This window comes from Neoarius graeffei, chromosome 5 (assembly GCF_027579695.1).
Source record: "Neoarius graeffei isolate fNeoGra1 chromosome 5, fNeoGra1.pri, whole genome shotgun sequence".
NCBI classification, from domain to species: Eukaryota; Metazoa; Chordata; class Actinopteri; order Siluriformes; family Ariidae; genus Neoarius; species Neoarius graeffei.
This window is the reverse complement of record NC_083573.1, coordinates 47,475,866-47,494,772: the sequence shown is the minus strand read 5'-3', so window position 1 is coordinate 47,494,772 and position 18,907 is coordinate 47,475,866. Positions and strand designations below refer to the sequence as shown.

General features: G+C 39.7%; 1 protein-coding gene across 1 annotated transcript in view; it reads right to left on the bottom strand.

Moving 5' to 3' along the window:
* Positions 1–653: 653 nt before the first annotated feature.
* The window catches only part of LOC132886781 (transcriptional repressor p66-beta-like), a 34,424-nt gene continuing 16,170 nt past the window's right edge, over positions 654–18,907 (bottom strand). The window contains exons 3-11 of the mRNA XM_060921843.1: positions 17,672–17,798; positions 17,441–17,572; positions 11,327–11,458; positions 10,929–11,096; positions 9,757–10,120; positions 9,470–9,672; positions 9,253–9,363; positions 5,150–5,363; positions 654–2,907 (exon numbers count right to left, since the gene is read on the bottom strand). Coding sequence (XP_060777826.1) covers positions 2,771–2,907; positions 5,150–5,363; positions 9,253–9,363; positions 9,470–9,672; positions 9,757–10,120; positions 10,929–11,096; positions 11,327–11,458; positions 17,441–17,572; positions 17,672–17,798 — 1,588 coding nt within the window. The 3' untranslated portion in view covers positions 654–2,770. The remainder of the gene's footprint in view (positions 2,908–5,149; positions 5,364–9,252; positions 9,364–9,469; positions 9,673–9,756; positions 10,121–10,928; positions 11,097–11,326; positions 11,459–17,440; positions 17,573–17,671; positions 17,799–18,907) is intronic.

The window sequence follows — 18,907 nt, the reverse complement described above, 5'->3', positions numbered from 1 at the left end:
ACCTTTAGCATGCTAGCTGCTAACATGTTATCATTTAACATGCTAACTGTTAACATGTTAGTTTGGTAGCTGTTAGCATGTCAGCTGTTAACATGTTATCTGTTATGTTAACATGCTAGCTGTTTTGCTACAGCTCAGCAAGCACACTTTGCATTTTCTGTACAGAAATGCAGTCTAGTTTAGATTTGCAACTGATCCTTATATGCTTATATGAAATGCTCTTTATACACATAACCTTATGGTTTGTGAAGTATTAATAGTAATCTCAAATACATACAGCATAAGACATTTCCGCTACTAGGTAAAGCCGTCACCGCAGCAAGCAGTTGAAGACTTCAATAATAAGTATTAGATCTTTGAGGAGTTGCGAGTTCCAACACTAACAAAACAGTGGAATGAAGTGGACTAAAGAAGAAAAGAGAAGAAACACATCTGCTCATTAGAGGTGCTGCAACGACAGACAAAGTGGAGATGATAACAAGGGCTCTGAGTAGACAGGGGGCCTCGAGGGGAAGAAAATCATCCGAGAGAAGGAAGATCTCATGCAGAAGAACCAGTGCATTAAAACAGTCAAAAGGCCACAAATTCCTGTCGGTGCCCCTGATGTCAAAACAGATGAACAGCGAAAGTAAAAGAAAAAAATCCACTGTTAATTAATTTCTTCTTTTTTTATTGTAAGCTTATTTACTGAAATTATAAGAAGCAACATTTGGCCTGCGAGAAAAGATTTTTTTTTCTTCCTTCTGTTCAGTTTCCACATTCAGCTTAGCATTCCATAGCAAATACAGCATGTTGCATTTAGAACAACAAATAACAGCAAAGAAAGTGAAGAGCAAGAGCATTTTCCAGCCCTGGGATCATAAATGGCCGTTTCCAGAGGACCAACATTAAAGAACTGAGCACATCTCTGATTGCCAGAGGCAACAACATTTCACTGAGTTGTCTGAGCTTTCCCAAATCCAACACTAATGTACAAAGGGCTGTGTGTTCATTTCAAACTTTAACACTGACAATTAAGTGAAATACTGTGGCCAAGTAAGTCTTAGGTGGATGAAGCACAGAGCACAACTGATACAGAGGGGACAAAAACATATTTAAGAATGAATCAAAAGAAAAATTAATTTCATACATTTTGTGTAGCACTACACAGGGAACAAATGACAAAACGACACTCACAATATCAATGGCTTTTGTTTTTTTCCTATACAATGTACAAATGCATTGTTTCATGTTTTGAGCCCCAAAAGCTAAAGGCATATTTACAATACATTATTAAGAATACATCTGCTCATGCAAATAAGTATTTGTAATACTTGTTATAAGCTTAATATTCATAAAACCTTGACCAGTTTTCAAGTAAAATAAGATAAAGGGGGCATGAAAAGGGGGGAAAATGGCTTAAATTTCTAAAAGAATTTTTACAGGTATTTCATAAGAAATATTTTTAAAAATCAGCTTTACAGATATGAAGATTTGTTTAAACAACAAATGTACCTTAGGGCACATGGTATAATGAAATAAAAAAGGGACAGTACTATACTGTACATATTTTACAAAAGATGAATAAACAAAGATACATGTTTAATAGAGAAATGTGGGAAAGGTATTATCCATTATGGTGCAGGGCCATAACAAACTGTTACTCTTCAGTCACTTAATGTTTAAAAAAAATAATAATAAATCACCACTTCTTGCCTAATATTGCACTGTGCACTTAAAGGGGCAGTGCATGAGAAATTCCTCTGCTCAGTAAACTACATGATGGAGAGGAAAATCTGACAAACAGCACCTTTAAAATTCAATACGTAGCACTATAAGTACTTCTAATTTTATTTAACCTTACATGTTTAAAGTCAAAGGTGGACTGTCATAAGTCATTCTGATCATTTCCCATTTGATGAGAAAAATGACTAATTCAGGAAGAGCACCATAAAATAAACGATACACCACCACATGATCTTATGCAAAGCGCGTACATGCATGTGAATGGAAAAGGAGTTAGTAAATGCGACCTCACAGGACTGAATGCTTAATAAGATGTAGCTCACGGACAGGCTTACCCTTGCTAGGTAAGAACTGTACAAAGACAGACCTGAAAAGACACTGCAGGCTGTTTGCACAAGAAACCCTCAGAGAAAAGTCTTTAGGAACTGGGGAGTAAGTATTGCAGTCAGCTAAAAGTAGCCAAAACCAAAGCTTTCCACATAATGATATAAGACTTCTTCATTTAAATCCCATCTTCTTAAAAACACTGACAGACCCCCGATATGTCCATTTAAATTCAATTCTCTCAGTCAACCAAGAGCTTCTGTCTCTCGCTGTATGGTTCCACCACATCCGCACGCATTCGAAATATTAACAGAGAAATTAAAAACACATTCTCATCAGAAAGTGCATTAATGTACAAAACATGTCCACACACACACACACGCATTTTGAGTGATGAAGGCTGTAAGGGTTGAGCAGTGTTGAGGAGGGATTGCATACTTGCAGAGAGGGACTGCAGTTTACTGGTGAAGTTCACCACATGCAGTCATTGATTGTGTTACACAGAAAGAGTAGCTGGTAAGCAGACTGACAGGCACTGCATGCAACAGGGGATCGGGAGAAGTGGTATGATATGTGAAAGTGTGTGTGTGTGTGTGTGTGCTCATCAGAGAGAGAGAGAGAGAAGACAGAGCGAGAGAATGCATATGTGAGTGATCTTGTCATGAGTAGGTTGTTTGTATGCATGTATTGGGGTTAGGGGGTTAAGTGTGATAGTGATGGCCTATTTCTGTCCAGTAATGGACTGGGATATGGAGCGAGGAGGAATCATGTCCAGCAGGTACTCTCGCTGTCTGTCTGCTAAACTAGATGACTTGTGAACCCCAACATTACCAGAGCTCAGGTAAGCAATGTTGACTCCTGCAGAAAGTTTGGGGGGGGGGGGGGGGGGGATTATGACAGAGTGAAAAAAAACAAACTATAAAACCACAGAAAAAAATATCACCATGATATAAAATCAGACAAAAATTGGACCACAGTGTCTAATAAGCTTTATTTAAGGAAGAGCCTGAAAACAAACAGAACCGAAGAAATTAAAGTTTCTTAAAATGTGTTGATTATTTTAGGTCTAGATCAAGGGTCTTTAAATTTATAGCATCTATATTTCATCTAATCTGGCCAGTGTGGCTTCAGGTTTTTATTCTATCCTAAAATCAGAGCCATACCTGTTAATTAGCTTATTATTAATCGAAGCCCAAGATGATGACATGAAAACAAGTAGAATTAATATGGCTCCTGACTGGCAGCAATACAAACCTGCATCCACACTAGTCCTTTATACAACACTGATTCCAAAAAAATTGGGACACTGTAAAACCAATAAAAACAGAATGCAATGACTTTCAAATTCCTGTCGACCTATATTTCAATCGAATAGTATACAAAGACGAGCTATTTAATGTTCAAACTGATAAACTGATATGTTTTTTATAAACATATGTACACAAATGCTAAATTTAATGTCTGCAACATGTTCCAAAAAAAAAGGTTGAGACCAGGGCATGTTTACCACTGTGTTATATCACCTTTTCCTTTTAACAACACTCAGCATTTAGGAACTGACGACACTAATTGTTGAAGTTTTGGACATGAAAAATTTTCCTCCCATTCTTGCTTCATATATAACTTCAGTTGCTCAACAGTCCAGGGTCTCTGTCGTCATATTCCACGCTCCATAATGCGCCACATATTTTCAAAAATGGTAGGCAGGTCAGTTTAGCACCCGCACTCTTACTATGAAGCCACACTGTTGTAACACATGCAGGATGTGGCTTGACATTGTCTTGCTGGAATAAGCAGGGACGGCCCTGAAAAAGACACAGTCTGGATGGTAGAACATGGTGCTCCAAAACCTGTATATACCCTTCAGCATTAATGGGGCCTTCACAGATGTGCAAGTTACCCATTCCATGGGCACCAACATACCTCCATTCCATTACAGATGCTGACTTTTGAACTTTGTGCTGGTAACAATCTGGATGGTCAGGTCCTTTTCCACTTTAGCCCAGGATATGACGTCCATGATTTAAAAAAAAAAAAAACCACAATTGGAAATGTGGACTCATGAGACCACAACATACTTATCCACTTTGCGCTAGTCAATCTCAGATGAGCTTGGGCCCAGAGAATTCGGCACCGTTTTTTGGATGATTCTGATATGTGGCTTTCACTTTGCATGGTAGATGAAGCAACAAAAGGTTTTCAGAAGTGTTCTTGAACCATGTAGTAATATCCTTTATACAATCATGTCAGGTTTTAATGCAGTGCCGCTTGAGGGATCCGACGTCATGGGCTTCAGTGTTGGTTTTTGCCCTTGCCCCTTACATGTAGAGATTTCTCTTGATAATAGTTATAGAGTGTAGATGGTGAAATACCGAAATTCCTTGCAATTGTACATTGAAAAATATTTTTAAATTGTTAGACTATTTGCCCATGCAGTTTTTCACAAAGTGGTGAACCTCGCCCCATCCCTGTTCTTTGAGCATACGTACAAGTGTTTTTGAGCATTCCATAACTTTCTCAGTCTTTTGTTGCCTCTGTCCCAACTTTGTCACGTTTTGCAGGCATCAGATTCAGAATGAGTGTATATTTACAAAAATGATAAAGTTCATCAGTTTAAACATTAAGTATCTTGGTTTTGTATTGAATTCAGCTGAATATAGTTTGAAAAGGATTTTCAAATGATTGAATTCTGTTTTTATTTACGTTTTACACAGCATCCCAACTTTTTTTCTAGAGCAGGGGTATTAAATCTCCTCTATAACCGGGATTGTAGAGGAGATTTTATACCCCTGCTCTAGAAACACTTTTGCTGCAAAACATGAAAACATTTAAAACACTTCAAACTGCAGCATTAAATCCAAACACAAGAAAATCACTTAGACACTATAGCTTATAAACAAATTAGACATATTTAATTCAGATAAAGCTACATTATTTTAATATGCATTTTTTAAATCCAATTTAGATTCTTCCATTTAATTTTGCACTCTTAACAGCACACTGTTTTAAAGTATCAGATAAGTTTATTCCAAGAACTATAACCCTATTTTGCGTAAATATGTTTATACTGCCACCCCGTGTCAAAGCACAAGCTACTTACCAGGAATGCCGTACAGCTGATGTCGGCTGTCATGCTGCGACCGGCTGCTGGAGGTAGAGCAGTGTTTGCTAGACATGCCCATTATAGTGCTAGGTAGTGCGAGCTGGGACGCCTGTGCGAAGTTTGATAGGACACCTCGTGCTGACCCAGAACCTGCAGCTGATACACTGCGCTGTACAGACACCTGGGACTGAGCAACTTGTGCCGAGGATGCCTGCAGGTCAACACGCACACACATTCACAGTACATGTATACACTTGTGTCACCAGGGGGGGTTTAGAAATGCATCCAAATTCTCAATCCTTGTAGTCTTTACATTACATCCCAAATGCACCCTATTTCAAAAACCAGTAGGCCAGACTGTCTAAAAGGAAAATGGCTAGACGGGTTTTAAAATGTTATAATTTTCCAAATGTGCTCTTTTACACAGATAGTTGACTCTGTTTATCATCATCTTTATTAGGCACACCTACATTGTACATACTGACAAATCCGGTGACCGATTTGTGTGTTCAGCGATGCCATTACTGCGGTGGCAAATTGGAGTGGCTGATAGTGACAGTAGCATGGGTAGTTGGATTGATGACGTTAGGCAATGGTCCCCAGTTATTGATGAAGGTACCTATTATGGATGGCGAGCTTTAATATTATTCAAATTTTATGACAATAGCCAGAAATAGAGAGAAAAAAAAATGGGCCGCTTGAGCATTCACCATGTTTCAAGTGATAAAGTGGAATATACTGTACCATCATCACTCTACTAGCTAGCTAGCGTAGTCATTCACAAGTTGCATTTAACTCTTATAGATCAGTTACATTAGTTTAAAAAAATAAAATTTTAAAAAATGAGGTTTTTCTAGATCCATTCAAGATAGTTTTATTAATTGCTTGGCATGTCAGGAGCCACTTCTAGCAAAAATCTTGGTCATCTGCTCAGGGAGTCTATGTAAATTTCTGGTCTCAGACAGTGGCTCTCTTCAAGTAAAGGCTTGTGTATTTTGGATTCAGTATTTTTCCAAAAAGTTGAAGTTTGCCAAGACTGTTGGAGCAGTTAAGAACTTCACAGGCTCTTCCAGATTTCCTAGACATCGTTATCAAAAGTAAGGTTACTTAAAAAGTAAAGGTAAAAACAGAAAATTATATAGCTTGCATTCACACACGTGCATACTGTAGTGAGACACCACTGCAGTAATGGCAACTGGTTTATTTCCGGTATTTTCCCAGATTTGTCTATACTGATTGACTATTATATCACGTACACGTGCATATACAGTTAGTGACCATAGGCCACAAAGTGCACAATTTGTCACCTCCCATATGCAGTGCATCAACAAGTAGGCCCACCATTGACTATAGACCATCCTTAACAAATTAGTGGCACCGACACAGGAGCATCACCTCTGACCAACTTTATTATGCCTAGTTTATTGAGCTCACCTTCTTCCCCGTTTTCGTATTTCATTCAGCCTTTCATAACATTTAGTTTCTGATTACAGGATACGGTTGGCTGAATATTTCTGGTTGTCCCTCCTATTTTTGGTTGGGGGCGTCCCTCCTATCCCCAACAGCACTGCTGTACCTGTTCCACTTATAACAGCACCGTACACACTCACTACCATGTTAACCCTCTGGGGTCTGAAGGTATTTTCTGGCACTAATGATTTTGGCATGCTCTGATTTTATCATCAATTTCAACAAATCTAAGCAGTATTTTCAAAGTCATATGACTTTTTTGTAGTCAGCACAAGTTCAGCTACAATAATATCTATGCATATCATGTATATAAATACAGGGGGCTGCAAAAGTAGGTATACAATAAAGATTATTCCAGTATTATAAAAGTGGTGCCAAGTTTCATTTAATACTAAGGTTTTGTGCGAACGTTTCGTTTTTCATTACTGTATACCTACTTTTGCAGCCCCCTGTATATCATGTATGTTATGATTGTACTTTTAAAAAAATAACATAAATGAAGATGATGTAAAAAGCAGTGTTAGAACCATGCTGGAATGTGTGAAAAAAGCATGACCTTACCCATTGTGACGAACTGTGTTGATCACTTGAGGTGATTCTGTTCAGTCTTAGGAATGTATCAAGCACAAAAACTTCAATCTGCTCCATTGATTTGGGAAATTAACTGGACATCAAAAAATGTATGTCCTATTGTTTTGGGATAAAGGGTTGGCAGTGGGAGGGGTATTCAATGAGAAGGGTAAAAATTTCCATTCCATTCAATGAGAAGAGTGAAAACCCGCCCACTGCCAACTCTTAATCCCATCAGGTCAAGTGATCAAAATGTTTCATCCCAATGGGTAAGGTAATGTTTTTTTCGACACATTCCAACACAGTTCTAAAACTGCTTTTTACAACACCTTCATTTATCTGTTATTTGACTTTATTTTGGTATTTGACTTTTCAGTGTCTTGAAATGAACTCTTGTACTGTTTTACTCAGTTCAGAGCCACAACCAACTCTGTTACACAATTAATCTAATTTTGCTCCCACTCCAACTCCAAATTTTACTCTCTAAACTCAAAGTACAGCAAAATTAAGTATTTGAGGAAAATACTTATAACTCTGGAAAAATTGCTCAGTCATTTTCCTGTGTATGCACAACAGCGCACGCGTATCAACTGATCTGCTCATCAGAAATAGAAGAAATATTTACACTTACTCGAGTTGATATTTGGCTGGATTGAGTCGATGTAAAATAAATAATTAAAATTTTAAAAAGGCATTGTTCATCATCAGTGTCGCAGTTCTCAAGCTTGAATTGAATCGCTGTCTTGAATCATCCGAAGTGCATAAAATCCACGTGCCATCTTGAAACAAGTTTTACCTCCAAATAGCCTAAACTATGACTGACAGATTTTATCCTGTTTACGGTGGGCGTTCCCACCGCGAAAGAGAAACCAATGGAAAACAAAAGAGTGAAAGTTATTATCATGCCGTTGCCATGTGAAGTCTTTTATGAATGTGTAAGTGAGCATTCAGCGCTCTGACTCCGGTGTGACTGAGTAAGGTGACAAGTTTTAGATTTCATCTAAAACCCTGTCCACACTAGGGATTTTGTACCGATACGATACTACATTCGTACCGCAACACCTGTCCACACTAGCAACTGTAGCGGTATAACTGTATCGGTACGAAACCCACAAATGTATGGGTTTCGTACCGGTACAGTATCAGTACTGTAGCGCTTCGCTGTAGTGTGGACAGATGAAGCGGTTCTGTATCGATACAAATATAATGCGCAAGCGGAATGAACCATTCCAACTTCTTCCAGGTTATTCATACAATACAATACGCACGTGCTTTCCAGCTGTAAATAAAACGTCAAAATGGCTCAAAACGACCGTGGAGCTACATGGAGCAAAGAAAGGGGGGAGAAAGGGAGAGGGGGAGGGAGGGGGAAAGAGGGAGGAAGAAAGGAAGAAGAGGGGAAAAGGGAGAGAAAGGGAGGGGAAGAGAAGGAAAGAGGGAGAATGTGAGGGGGGAGAAAGGGAGATTCGTTTTCTTTGTTTCTTTCTCAACTGCCTCGCGCGTTTTATACAATTCGACTGAATAAATGACCACCAGAAAACAGACTGTACATTGACAACAAAAAGCACACACACGTTGTTTCATCCGCCATATTCTCGGAAGGAAGTTACTCGGTAACCAAGGAAACATTTCGCGCACGCGCATTTCAACTACCGTGAAAGAAAACCGCAAACATTTCTCGCTAGTGTGGACAGATGCACTAAACTGTACCGGTATACTTTGTATCGATACAGTTATACCACTATCGTACCAGTATATATGTGAACACAGCTTAATTTAGCTAATTTAAAAACTATATTATTTGGCAGTGGGTACATAGGAAAGTGTAAAGTATAAAGTTTCGGTCAATATGTTTATCATGCTTGTATGATAAAAACTCGAAGATATTTATCTAAATACAGGACCTACTCATTCTAAACCTGCCGAGCTTCACCAGTGAAGCTCTCGACCCCAGAGGGTTAAAGAGGGCCTGATAAATAGTATAGTAATGGATTGTGATAGGATCAAAAGGCTTTAGAGGGCTTGTTCGTTCGTGTGTGTGTGCATGCATATATGTATACCTGTCTGATGCTGTGGTGCCTCATCATGGACTCAGCTTTGCTCACACTAGCTGCAGACACTGCAGAACTAGTGGAGAGGGCAGCTTGTTGTTGTAATTTCTGTTCAATCTCCTACAAAACACATACAGAATGAGCATTTGAAGCATCCCTCCAACTACCCCTCCATAGTATTGAGCTGTAGATGGTAGTAGTTACAGCTGGGCAACCTCAGCTTTACCTGCTCTTGCTGCAGAGCCTTCACAAAGGCATTCTTCAGCCTATTGGTGTGTTCGGCTTTCAGAGCCTTCTTCTGATTGGATGTCATACATGTTTCGCAAAGGATGCGCCCGCCCTTCTCCTGCTTCCAGTGAGGGGTAAAGTCAGTTTTACACTGAGCACAAGCAAAAGGCTCCAGACGGCCAGTTGTCCCATACAGCTTACCTACACACACACACGCACACAGTTTTAATGACATTTTATATTTGGATTAATATCCTAATGAAAACAGAGCGAAGGCGTTCTCACCCTGACTGTCAAGGACGCTCTGCACCACCTCCTCCAGGCCCAGCAGGTAGATGAACTCAGAGTTGGCGGCTGAGGGCAGGAAGTAGAGAAGAGGCGCAGGTGGTTTAGGTAGCGGGATCTCAAGCAAGGTTTTCTCCAGCTGTTTACGCAGAGCCAGTTTGGCTGCAGCCTGACTGCTTGCCACATCTTGCACAGAGCTAGATGAGGAAGAGGCCACCCCAGAAACACCCACTCCACCTGTCACACCAGCCACTCCCACTCCCCCTGTCATCCCAGCCACGCCTACTGCCTGCATGTGTGCCAGGTTCATGTAGATGGAGGACGAGTTGGAACGCTGGGGGACGGACACCTGCTGACTAGAGGCCTGTAACAAGCATCACACGCACACACAGTTTAATACATGTTTAACATGTAAAGTGACTTGCAAAGAATGTTTCAGACTTTCAAAACAAAAATACTGTAATATATGTAATATATTAATCATCCTGTTCTCTCTTTAAAGGGCCTGTATACAATTTTTTTTTCTATTTTACATGAGCATTTTCTAATTTTTCTTCATATATTAAAATTAAAAACGGGCAGTTTTTGTTACTTCTACTTCTCTACATATACCCTTTGGGCAGACATACAATTTGGTTCAAATTACAAATTAAGACTCAACACAAGTTTATGAATCTCACTTCAGAACATCCCTGAAAGCCAACCTTAACCCCTTCGGACATAATGTGTACAATTGTACACATGAAGCTCCATAGCATTTTTCCGTGTGTCCGAAGCGGATAAACTAGGCTAGTTCGACAACACAGAAAGGTCCGTCTACGTATATCCATCTTTAGCATTGTTTGATAGTTTAAAAATCTTATAATGGAGAATAATGAATGGTGAATGCAAGTTAGATTAGATTAAAAAAAAAAAAAAAACACAGCCATCGTACAGAGTACAAGTACTAATAGAACAAAATGCAGATTAGCATGTAACCAGGGCAACAGTACAGTTTTAAGCAGACAAATTAAATGAGAAGATGTCTATGTCTGGTAATGTGCTTATATACAGATCCAATGATTAATATTTTAACATGAGCAGTGGGAAAGACTAAAGTATATAGACCCATTTAATATCTCACACACACACACACACACACACACACACACACACACACACACACTCTCTACCTGCTGATAGTTGACGGTGTTGATGCTGGCTGTGGAGGTGCGCATGCTGCTTGGTTTGCTTGGCACTCTGTGGCCCTGCAGCTGCCCTGGACTTGGAGCAACCACTCGCTGTGACATCATCATCTGGGGAATGGAGGCACTGGCTGCAGACCGGATCACACTCTGTCCCTGAGGAGAGAAACAGCCTCACAGTGACAAACTACACAAATGCTACAGTGACGTTCTCCCTCTGCTTCACTGGTGTAACTAAAGGATGCAGCTTTATTCACCACCACATGATGGCAGTCATGGGCTGCACATTTCTTCTGATATTTCATGTTATGCTGCTCAGCACCATGTCCTGTAATAGTTTATGAGTAATGTGGATATGTGTGCTGAGCTTAGCGTGTCCTTCTGACCTGTGCAGCACGGAGGTTCTGGACATCTCCACCGTGGTGTGTGTGGCCAGATCTGATGGGGATCTTGTTGCTAGACTGAGAGCTGTGGGCTGAGGGATGAATGGATGAAGAACTGCTCTGTACCACTGATACCTGTGTAACAGAGGAAGGGAAAAAAAAAAAACAACACACACACACACACACAAGAAGACTTTTATACCTACCATAGAATACATTGCCTGTGAGAATCTAGAGATGGTTCTAGACAGCAGTGGTAAAAGTAATTTAGAAAAAAAGTGTTAAAGGAGAACTGAAGTGATTTTTAAACTTGCTTTATTTCTTAATTAACGTGTTGTTCAATCACGTTTTTGGTTTTAGTAACCTTATATCGTGACTCATATTGGCAACTAATTGCAATTAAATATGATACTTATCGGCCTATCCGCTTTTTAGCCATGTTGAATTTAGTTCGTTTGGTCCACGGCAGGCGTCAATTATCCACGCGATCTTCACGAGACTTCGAAACGTGACGTGTCGGCGCCGCCATTTTGAAAACTGCTTTCCAAACGAAATATTGCACAAAAACGAGTTTAAATTACAATTACTGCCTACTTTTTTCAAACTTTCCTGATTGCTATCAAAACAAACAAAACTTCCAGTTTGATTACATCAGCATTCGAAAGAGGGCGCGCGCGTCTTTTGACAACGTTGGCAGATGTTGGTCGCTTTGATTTCCGCTGTACGTTTTACTTCCGTCCTACGATGTCTCGCACAGGTCTCAATGAATCTCGTTTGACATATGGACTGATGTATTACGTAGCATATTTCAAACACTCATAACTTGCCATAGCAGTGACAAAATAGCTATCAAAAATAAATGCATTCCTATATTTAATAAAATGAGATAAATAGAATTGATAAATTGTTCCTTCAGTTCTCTTTTAAATGTTATTATATTGTTACATTCTGTAATATAAGTATAGTTACTAATTTTTCAATCATTTTATCTTATCCTTTGTTATCCAATATTTTATTGTCTTCTGTAATTCTGAGTCGTCCAGAAAAAAACAAAAAGAAAGGCAGCCTACTTCACATTGTAGCAAAAAAAAAAAAAAAAAAAAATCAGTTTGGTATTAATTTTTTCACAGGCACTTAATTATAAGGCAATGTGACAAATAAAAAGGATTTTTCCCAAAGCAGTAATAAGCATACACTGACAAATGATGAAGAATATTATAATGGTTCAAATTTCTTTTTATTATTTAAAATTTTCAGATTTTAATTTAGAGTACACTGAGCTCATTTGGGTTTCATGGAGCATTTATTATGGTTATGAGATGTTTTAATATTTGATATTCCTCAATAATTTAAACAACGGTTCTTAACTCAAGTCCTCAAGACCCCACAAGTTCTCTCTACCCTTAACACATCTGGCCCATCTCAGTAAGGGCTTAAAAATTAGCTGATCGGCTGGATCACGTGTGCCAGCAGCAGGGAAATCATCAAACTGTCCATGATGTATATACACAGTGCTGTGCAAAAGTCTTGGGCCCCAATTTTTTTTTTTCATACAAACTCTGTTAGAGATTTCTATTTTATGATTTCTGCATTATTGAGTCACTACAAAAACATTTTAGGAGTCCAAATGTTTGTTTTCCAGCACAAAATTAAATGTTACAGAAAAAAAATGTTTGTATCTGAGCAGCATATTCCATAAGAGCACACTTTTCAGATTAAAAAAGAAAACATCATGAAGGCTGCTGGGTTTTGGTGCAAAATGAAGAAGCGAGTGCGACAGTCAAAGTGTCCAGAAGAACTGTGGCTGGTTCTGTAAGATGCTCAGTAAAACCTACAGCTCATTTCCTTATCAAACTGCACTCACTGTACCTCAGACTACTATTTATTTTTTTTTAAAGCAAAGGGCCGTCTCACACCAAATACTGACTTTGTTTCATTCATTATGGCTTACTGCTGTTTACAGTGTTATTTTTAATATTGAAATATTTTATTTCATTATTTTGAAGCCATTTTTGGTCTACAGCATTTCTTTACATGTGCCTAAGACTTTTGCACAGTACTGTATATCCATCCATCCATTAGGATTAAGAGCCAGATCAAAAAGCAAATCAAATTGCATTACAGGCATTTAGCAGGTGCTCTTATCCAGAGTGACGTACAAAAGGACCCCGATATACCCACAGCAGTGGGCAGCCCAGGGGGCAGATGGAAGTTATGTGCCTTGCTCAAGGGCACTTCAGCCATTCCTGCTGGTTGCTGGTTTGATTCCTTGGACCTTTTGGCCCCAAAGCTGCTTCTCTAACGTTTAGGCCATGGCTTCCCTCACACCATAACAGTGAAAACATATGCACTACAATTTTTTTTTGCCAACACTAAAAACCAAACTCTTCACTGCATTGCTCTCATGTTGCTCGATTTCTTCAATGACAAAATCACCAGGGGATAGCGTTTTAAGAATTAACTGCTGAACTCATGCCAGATGTCTGTGTATTTCACTCTGCTACACTGATATTTCTCTTCCATCAGTGTCTGGGAACCATGCTACACTGAAATGCAAATCACTGTACAGAAAATGGGTGACCAAAGACAGACCCCGCTATGAACTTTTTATCATGTTTTAGTCATAAATCTGGAAAGTTTAATGATTAAAGGTTCAATATTCAATGCAGACTGAATGATCCAATAAGAAAAGGTGGTCCTTTATATGATCAGCCTCCCGGAAAGTAAAGCTCAAGCTCTCAGATGCAGTCAGGCCCGTCTCACGACCACATCCCTGACAACGGCTTAGAGCTGTGATTGAACAGGGCTTGCATTTCAGTATGGCATGTTTTCTGCATAATCGCCAGTGAAAAGCAATACCATTTGTGTATTGCATTTTTTTTTTTACTGTTATGATAGCTTTTTAATCTGGCATGTGGCTGACTGAACCTGAACAGCTGATGAAAATAACCTACAAAAAACAGCTAATGAAAACTGAAAACTGGCAGGTCTATGTCTATTTCACATTCCTTTTCTTATTGCAGAAATGTATCCTAACAGCAAAGTGACACTTTACAGGGTTTCCCCTAAAGCATCATAGCGTAGCGGCCCCGCTACGCTTAATTTATTGACCGATACGCTTTGTGACATGCCGTTACCATTAAACCGCCACCATGACGCTTACAATTTAGGCCTACAGTATAAAGCTATAAATCAACATGCATGTGTTTTGTAGCCTTTAAGTAGGTAATCAATAGAGTCCATGCAAGCCTATGGCCCTGAACTTGACCCAAGTTCACAGCTGAAGTCAGAGAAGGGTATTCCGCACTGATTGGCTGAGTGCGTGTGGTATCCCGTGTTGATTGAACGAGCGATGCGCAATTAATATTCATAGGTAACTTACGCAAAAATGGTGGAGCCTCCAAGCCGGGTACAAGTGAGCAAAACACAGATGGGTTGCCTCTCAATTACGCAGTTTTTCACAAAGAAAACTGCAGAAAACAACTCAACAATGGTGGCAGACCATAGTTGTGAGACTGCGATGGCCAGTTTGCTGCATGCTGCTGACCAGCTCGAGTCTGACAGTGAGAATATTTAGTCATCCGCACTATTGCCAAAATGTAATGATCAGTATTTTGAACAACTCGTGTCATGTTGCATCATCATTCACTTTGTTTGACGTGAAATAACCTGCAGTCTCCTTTGGAACAGGACACTGCTTGTGAGATGCAAGTGGGTATTGTCTCGATTTTGTTTTTTTCTGTTCTTAGGGTGGGAATTCAGTAAAATAAGTAAAATATAGCCTTCCCCCCCCAACATGTTGAACTGGTAAAAATCAGTTCTAGAGGTCACCAAAAGCCACAAAATGAATCCTTATACAGTGTCTTGCAAAAGTATTCATCCCCCTTGGTGTTTGTCCTGTTTTGTCGCATTACAAGCTGGAATTAAAAAAAAAAAACAGAAATCTGGAGTGTGCATAGGTATTCACCCCCTTTCGTATGAAACCCCTAAATAAGAGCTGGTCCAACCAATTCACTTCATAAGTCACATAATTAGTTGGTTAAGATCCACCTGTGTGCAATCAAAGTGTCACATGATCTGTCACATGATGTCTGTATAAATCAACCTGTTCTGGAAGGACCCTGACCCTGCAACTAAATAAGCAACATGAGAACCAAGGCGCACGCCAAACAGGTCAGAGACAAAGTTGTGGAGAAGTATAGATCAGGGTTGGGTTATAAAAATATCCCACACTTTGAATATCCCACAAAGCACCATTAAATCCATTATAGCAAAACGGAAAGAATATGGCACCACTACAAACCTGACAAGAGAAGGCAGCTCACCAAAACTCACAGACCGGGCAAGGAGGGCATTGATCAGAGATGCAACAAAGACACCAAAGATAACACTGAAGGGGCTGCAAAGATCCACAGTGGAGATGGGAGTATCTGTCCATAGGACCACTTTAAGCTGTACACTCCACAGAGTGGGGCTTTATGGAAGAGTGGCCAGAAAAAAAGTCCATGCTTAAAGAAAACACGTTTGGAGTTTGCCCAACAGCATGTGGCAGACTCCCCAAACACATGGAAGAAGATTCTCTGGTCAGATGAGACTAAAATTGAACTTTTTGGCCATCATGGGAAATGCCATGTGGTGCGCAAACCCTGAGAACACCATTCCTACAGTGAAGCATGGTGGTGGCAGCATCATGTTGTGGGGATGTTTTTCATCTGCAGGGACAGGAAAGCTGGTCAGGACTGAAGGAAAGATGGATGGCACTAAATACAGGGCAATTCTGGAGGAAAACCTGTTTGAGTCAGCCACAGGTTTGAGACTGGGACGAAGGTTCATGTTCCAGCAGGACAATGACCCTAAACATACTGCTAAAGCTACACTGGAGTGGTTTAAAGGGAAACATTTAAATGTCTTGGAATGGCCTAGTCAAAGCCCAGACCTCAATCCAATTGAGAATCTGTGGCATAACTTGAAGATTGCTGTACACCAACGCAACCCATCTAACTTGAAGGAGTTGGAGCAGTTTTGCCTTGAGGAATGGGCAAAAATCCCAGTGGCTAGATGTGCTAAGCCAGCGTTTCTCAACCTTTTTTCAGTCACGGCACCCTTCAGAAGTAAGCAAATTCTCAAGGCCCCCCCGTATAAAATATATGCAATCACACTGACCATACGCTGACCCCGGCAGTGACGTTGTGACATGGGAAAGGGGGCTGTGAGACAAATTTTGATGATGCATGAGGCGGCGATGATCTGCATTCGTGTAACTATTGTTTTTTGGAATTTTAATTCATTTTATTTATTTCAATGTTAGAATATATAATTTTTGACGGCACCCCTAATGAAGCCAGACGGCACCCCAGGGTGCCATGGCACCCCGGTTGAGAAAGCCTGTGCTAAGCTAATAGAGACATACCCAAAGAGACTTGCAGCTGTAATTGCAGCAAAAGGTGGCTCTACAAAGTATTGACTTTGGGGTGGTGGTGAATACCTATACACAGTCCAGAATTCTGTTTATCTAATTGTTTGTGTCACAATAAAACAATTTTCACCTTTTAAAAGTGGTAGGCATGTTGTGTAAATCAAATGGTGCTAACCCCCCAAAAATCCATTTTAATTCCAGCTTGTAATACGACAAAATAGGATAAACACCAAGGGGGATGAATACTTTTGCAAGACACTATATTTCAAAATTTTCCGGGGGGCATGCCCCTGGACCCCCCCTAGCTTACACGTCACCTATGGCAGTGTGCTCTTTGCATCTTGCTATGCTGGGCGGGAGGCATTGCTCTTTCCACTTTTTCTAGGAAAAATCCTGCTTTATAAATGTCCCTTAATCAGGATCCAACGTTTTGTGTTACATTACATTTTAAAATTATAATAACACTTAGAAATAGGAATGCAGTGAGGTTGTAGCAAATTTGTTTGCATATGTACCAAAACAAACATCTTTTCTGTACACAGAACACAGTCCTGTACACCAAACTACACACAGTCTTCTTTCTCTAGCCTTCATTAAATAAAGCAAAACTGAATTTAAATTCATTACTCCTTAATAAGCAGTACTGCTTAATGAACAGTAAAAAAGTGAAGAGAGAAACAGAAAGAGTCAGAGATAGAGACCTTGTGGGCGAGGTTCTCCTTCTGTAGTTGAGACTGTCTGAGTTTCTTTAGCAGAACCAGACGAGCCTCTTCAAGTCTCAGCTCCTCTCTTAAAGCCTTAATCACTCGTTGCCGCTCAGCTACACTCTTCCCCTGCAACACAGACACACACACATATATATATAATACACACTCACACACACACAGAGCTGAGAAAACACAGCCCAGACTGACTCCTCACTGCCTCTTTACCTTAAACATGTCCAGGTTTACAGGCTTCACTTTGTCCTCTCTGCTTGCTCCTTTGGGGCTGGAGGCCTCGTTGTCAGATAAGACAATTACATCTGGAGAGGGAGTGTGACGCTCTCGATCCACAACACTGAACACATACACAAGACCAAATGGTCAATGGTCATGGTTACATAAATTAAAATTTATATTAATGCATTTTTTTCAACAATTTTGAAATGTTTAAAAAGGAAAGTAGTTATTTAAGGTAGTATGTCAGCTGATTATTTCACATTTACATTTATTCATGAGCCTTTTTTTTTTTATAAACAAGGCGGCATACAGTTGACACAGAATATAATCTGTAGCCCCAGTTCCAAAAAAAGTTGGGACACTGTGTAAAACAAACAAAAACAGAATGTGAAGATTTGCAAATCAATCATGGAAACCCTATATTTCATTGAAAATAGTACAAAGACAACATATCAAATGTTGAAACTGAGAAATTTTATTTATTTATTTATTTTTTAAAATGCTCATTTTGAATTTAGCATCGGCAACATGTTTTAAAAAGTTTGGACAGGGACAACAGACTGGAAAAATTGTGTAATGTTTAAAAAAATTAATAATTTGGTTAATTGGCAACAGGTCAGTAACATGATTGGGTATAAAAAGAGCATCCCAGAGAGGCGGAGTCTCTCAGAAGTAAAGATGGGGAGGGGTTCAACACTCTGTGAAATACTGCGTGGGCAAACAGTGCAACAATTTAACAACAACAGTCCTCAATGTAAAATTGCAAAGAATTTAGGGATCACATCATCTATGGTACATAATATCATTAAAAGATTCAGAGAATCTGGAGAAATCTCTGTATGAAAGAGACAAGGCTGAAAACTGACATTGGACGCCTGTAAGCTTCAGGCCCTCAGAAGACACTGCATTAAAAGCAGACTGTAGTGGTGTATGGGCTCAGGAACACTTCAGAAAACCATTGTCTGTGAAAACAGTTCATGACTGCATCCACAAATCCAAGTTAAAACCAGATATAAACAATATCCAAAAGCACCGCCACCTTCTCTGGGCCCGAGCTCTTTTACGATGGACTGAGGTGAAGTGGAAAACCGTCCAGAGGTCTGACAAATCAAAAGTAGAAATTCTTTTTAGAAATCACGGATACCACGTCCTCCAGGCTAAAGAGGAGAGGGACCATCCGGCTTGTTATCAGTGCACAGTTCAAAAGCCAGCGGGGGGGGGAATTCG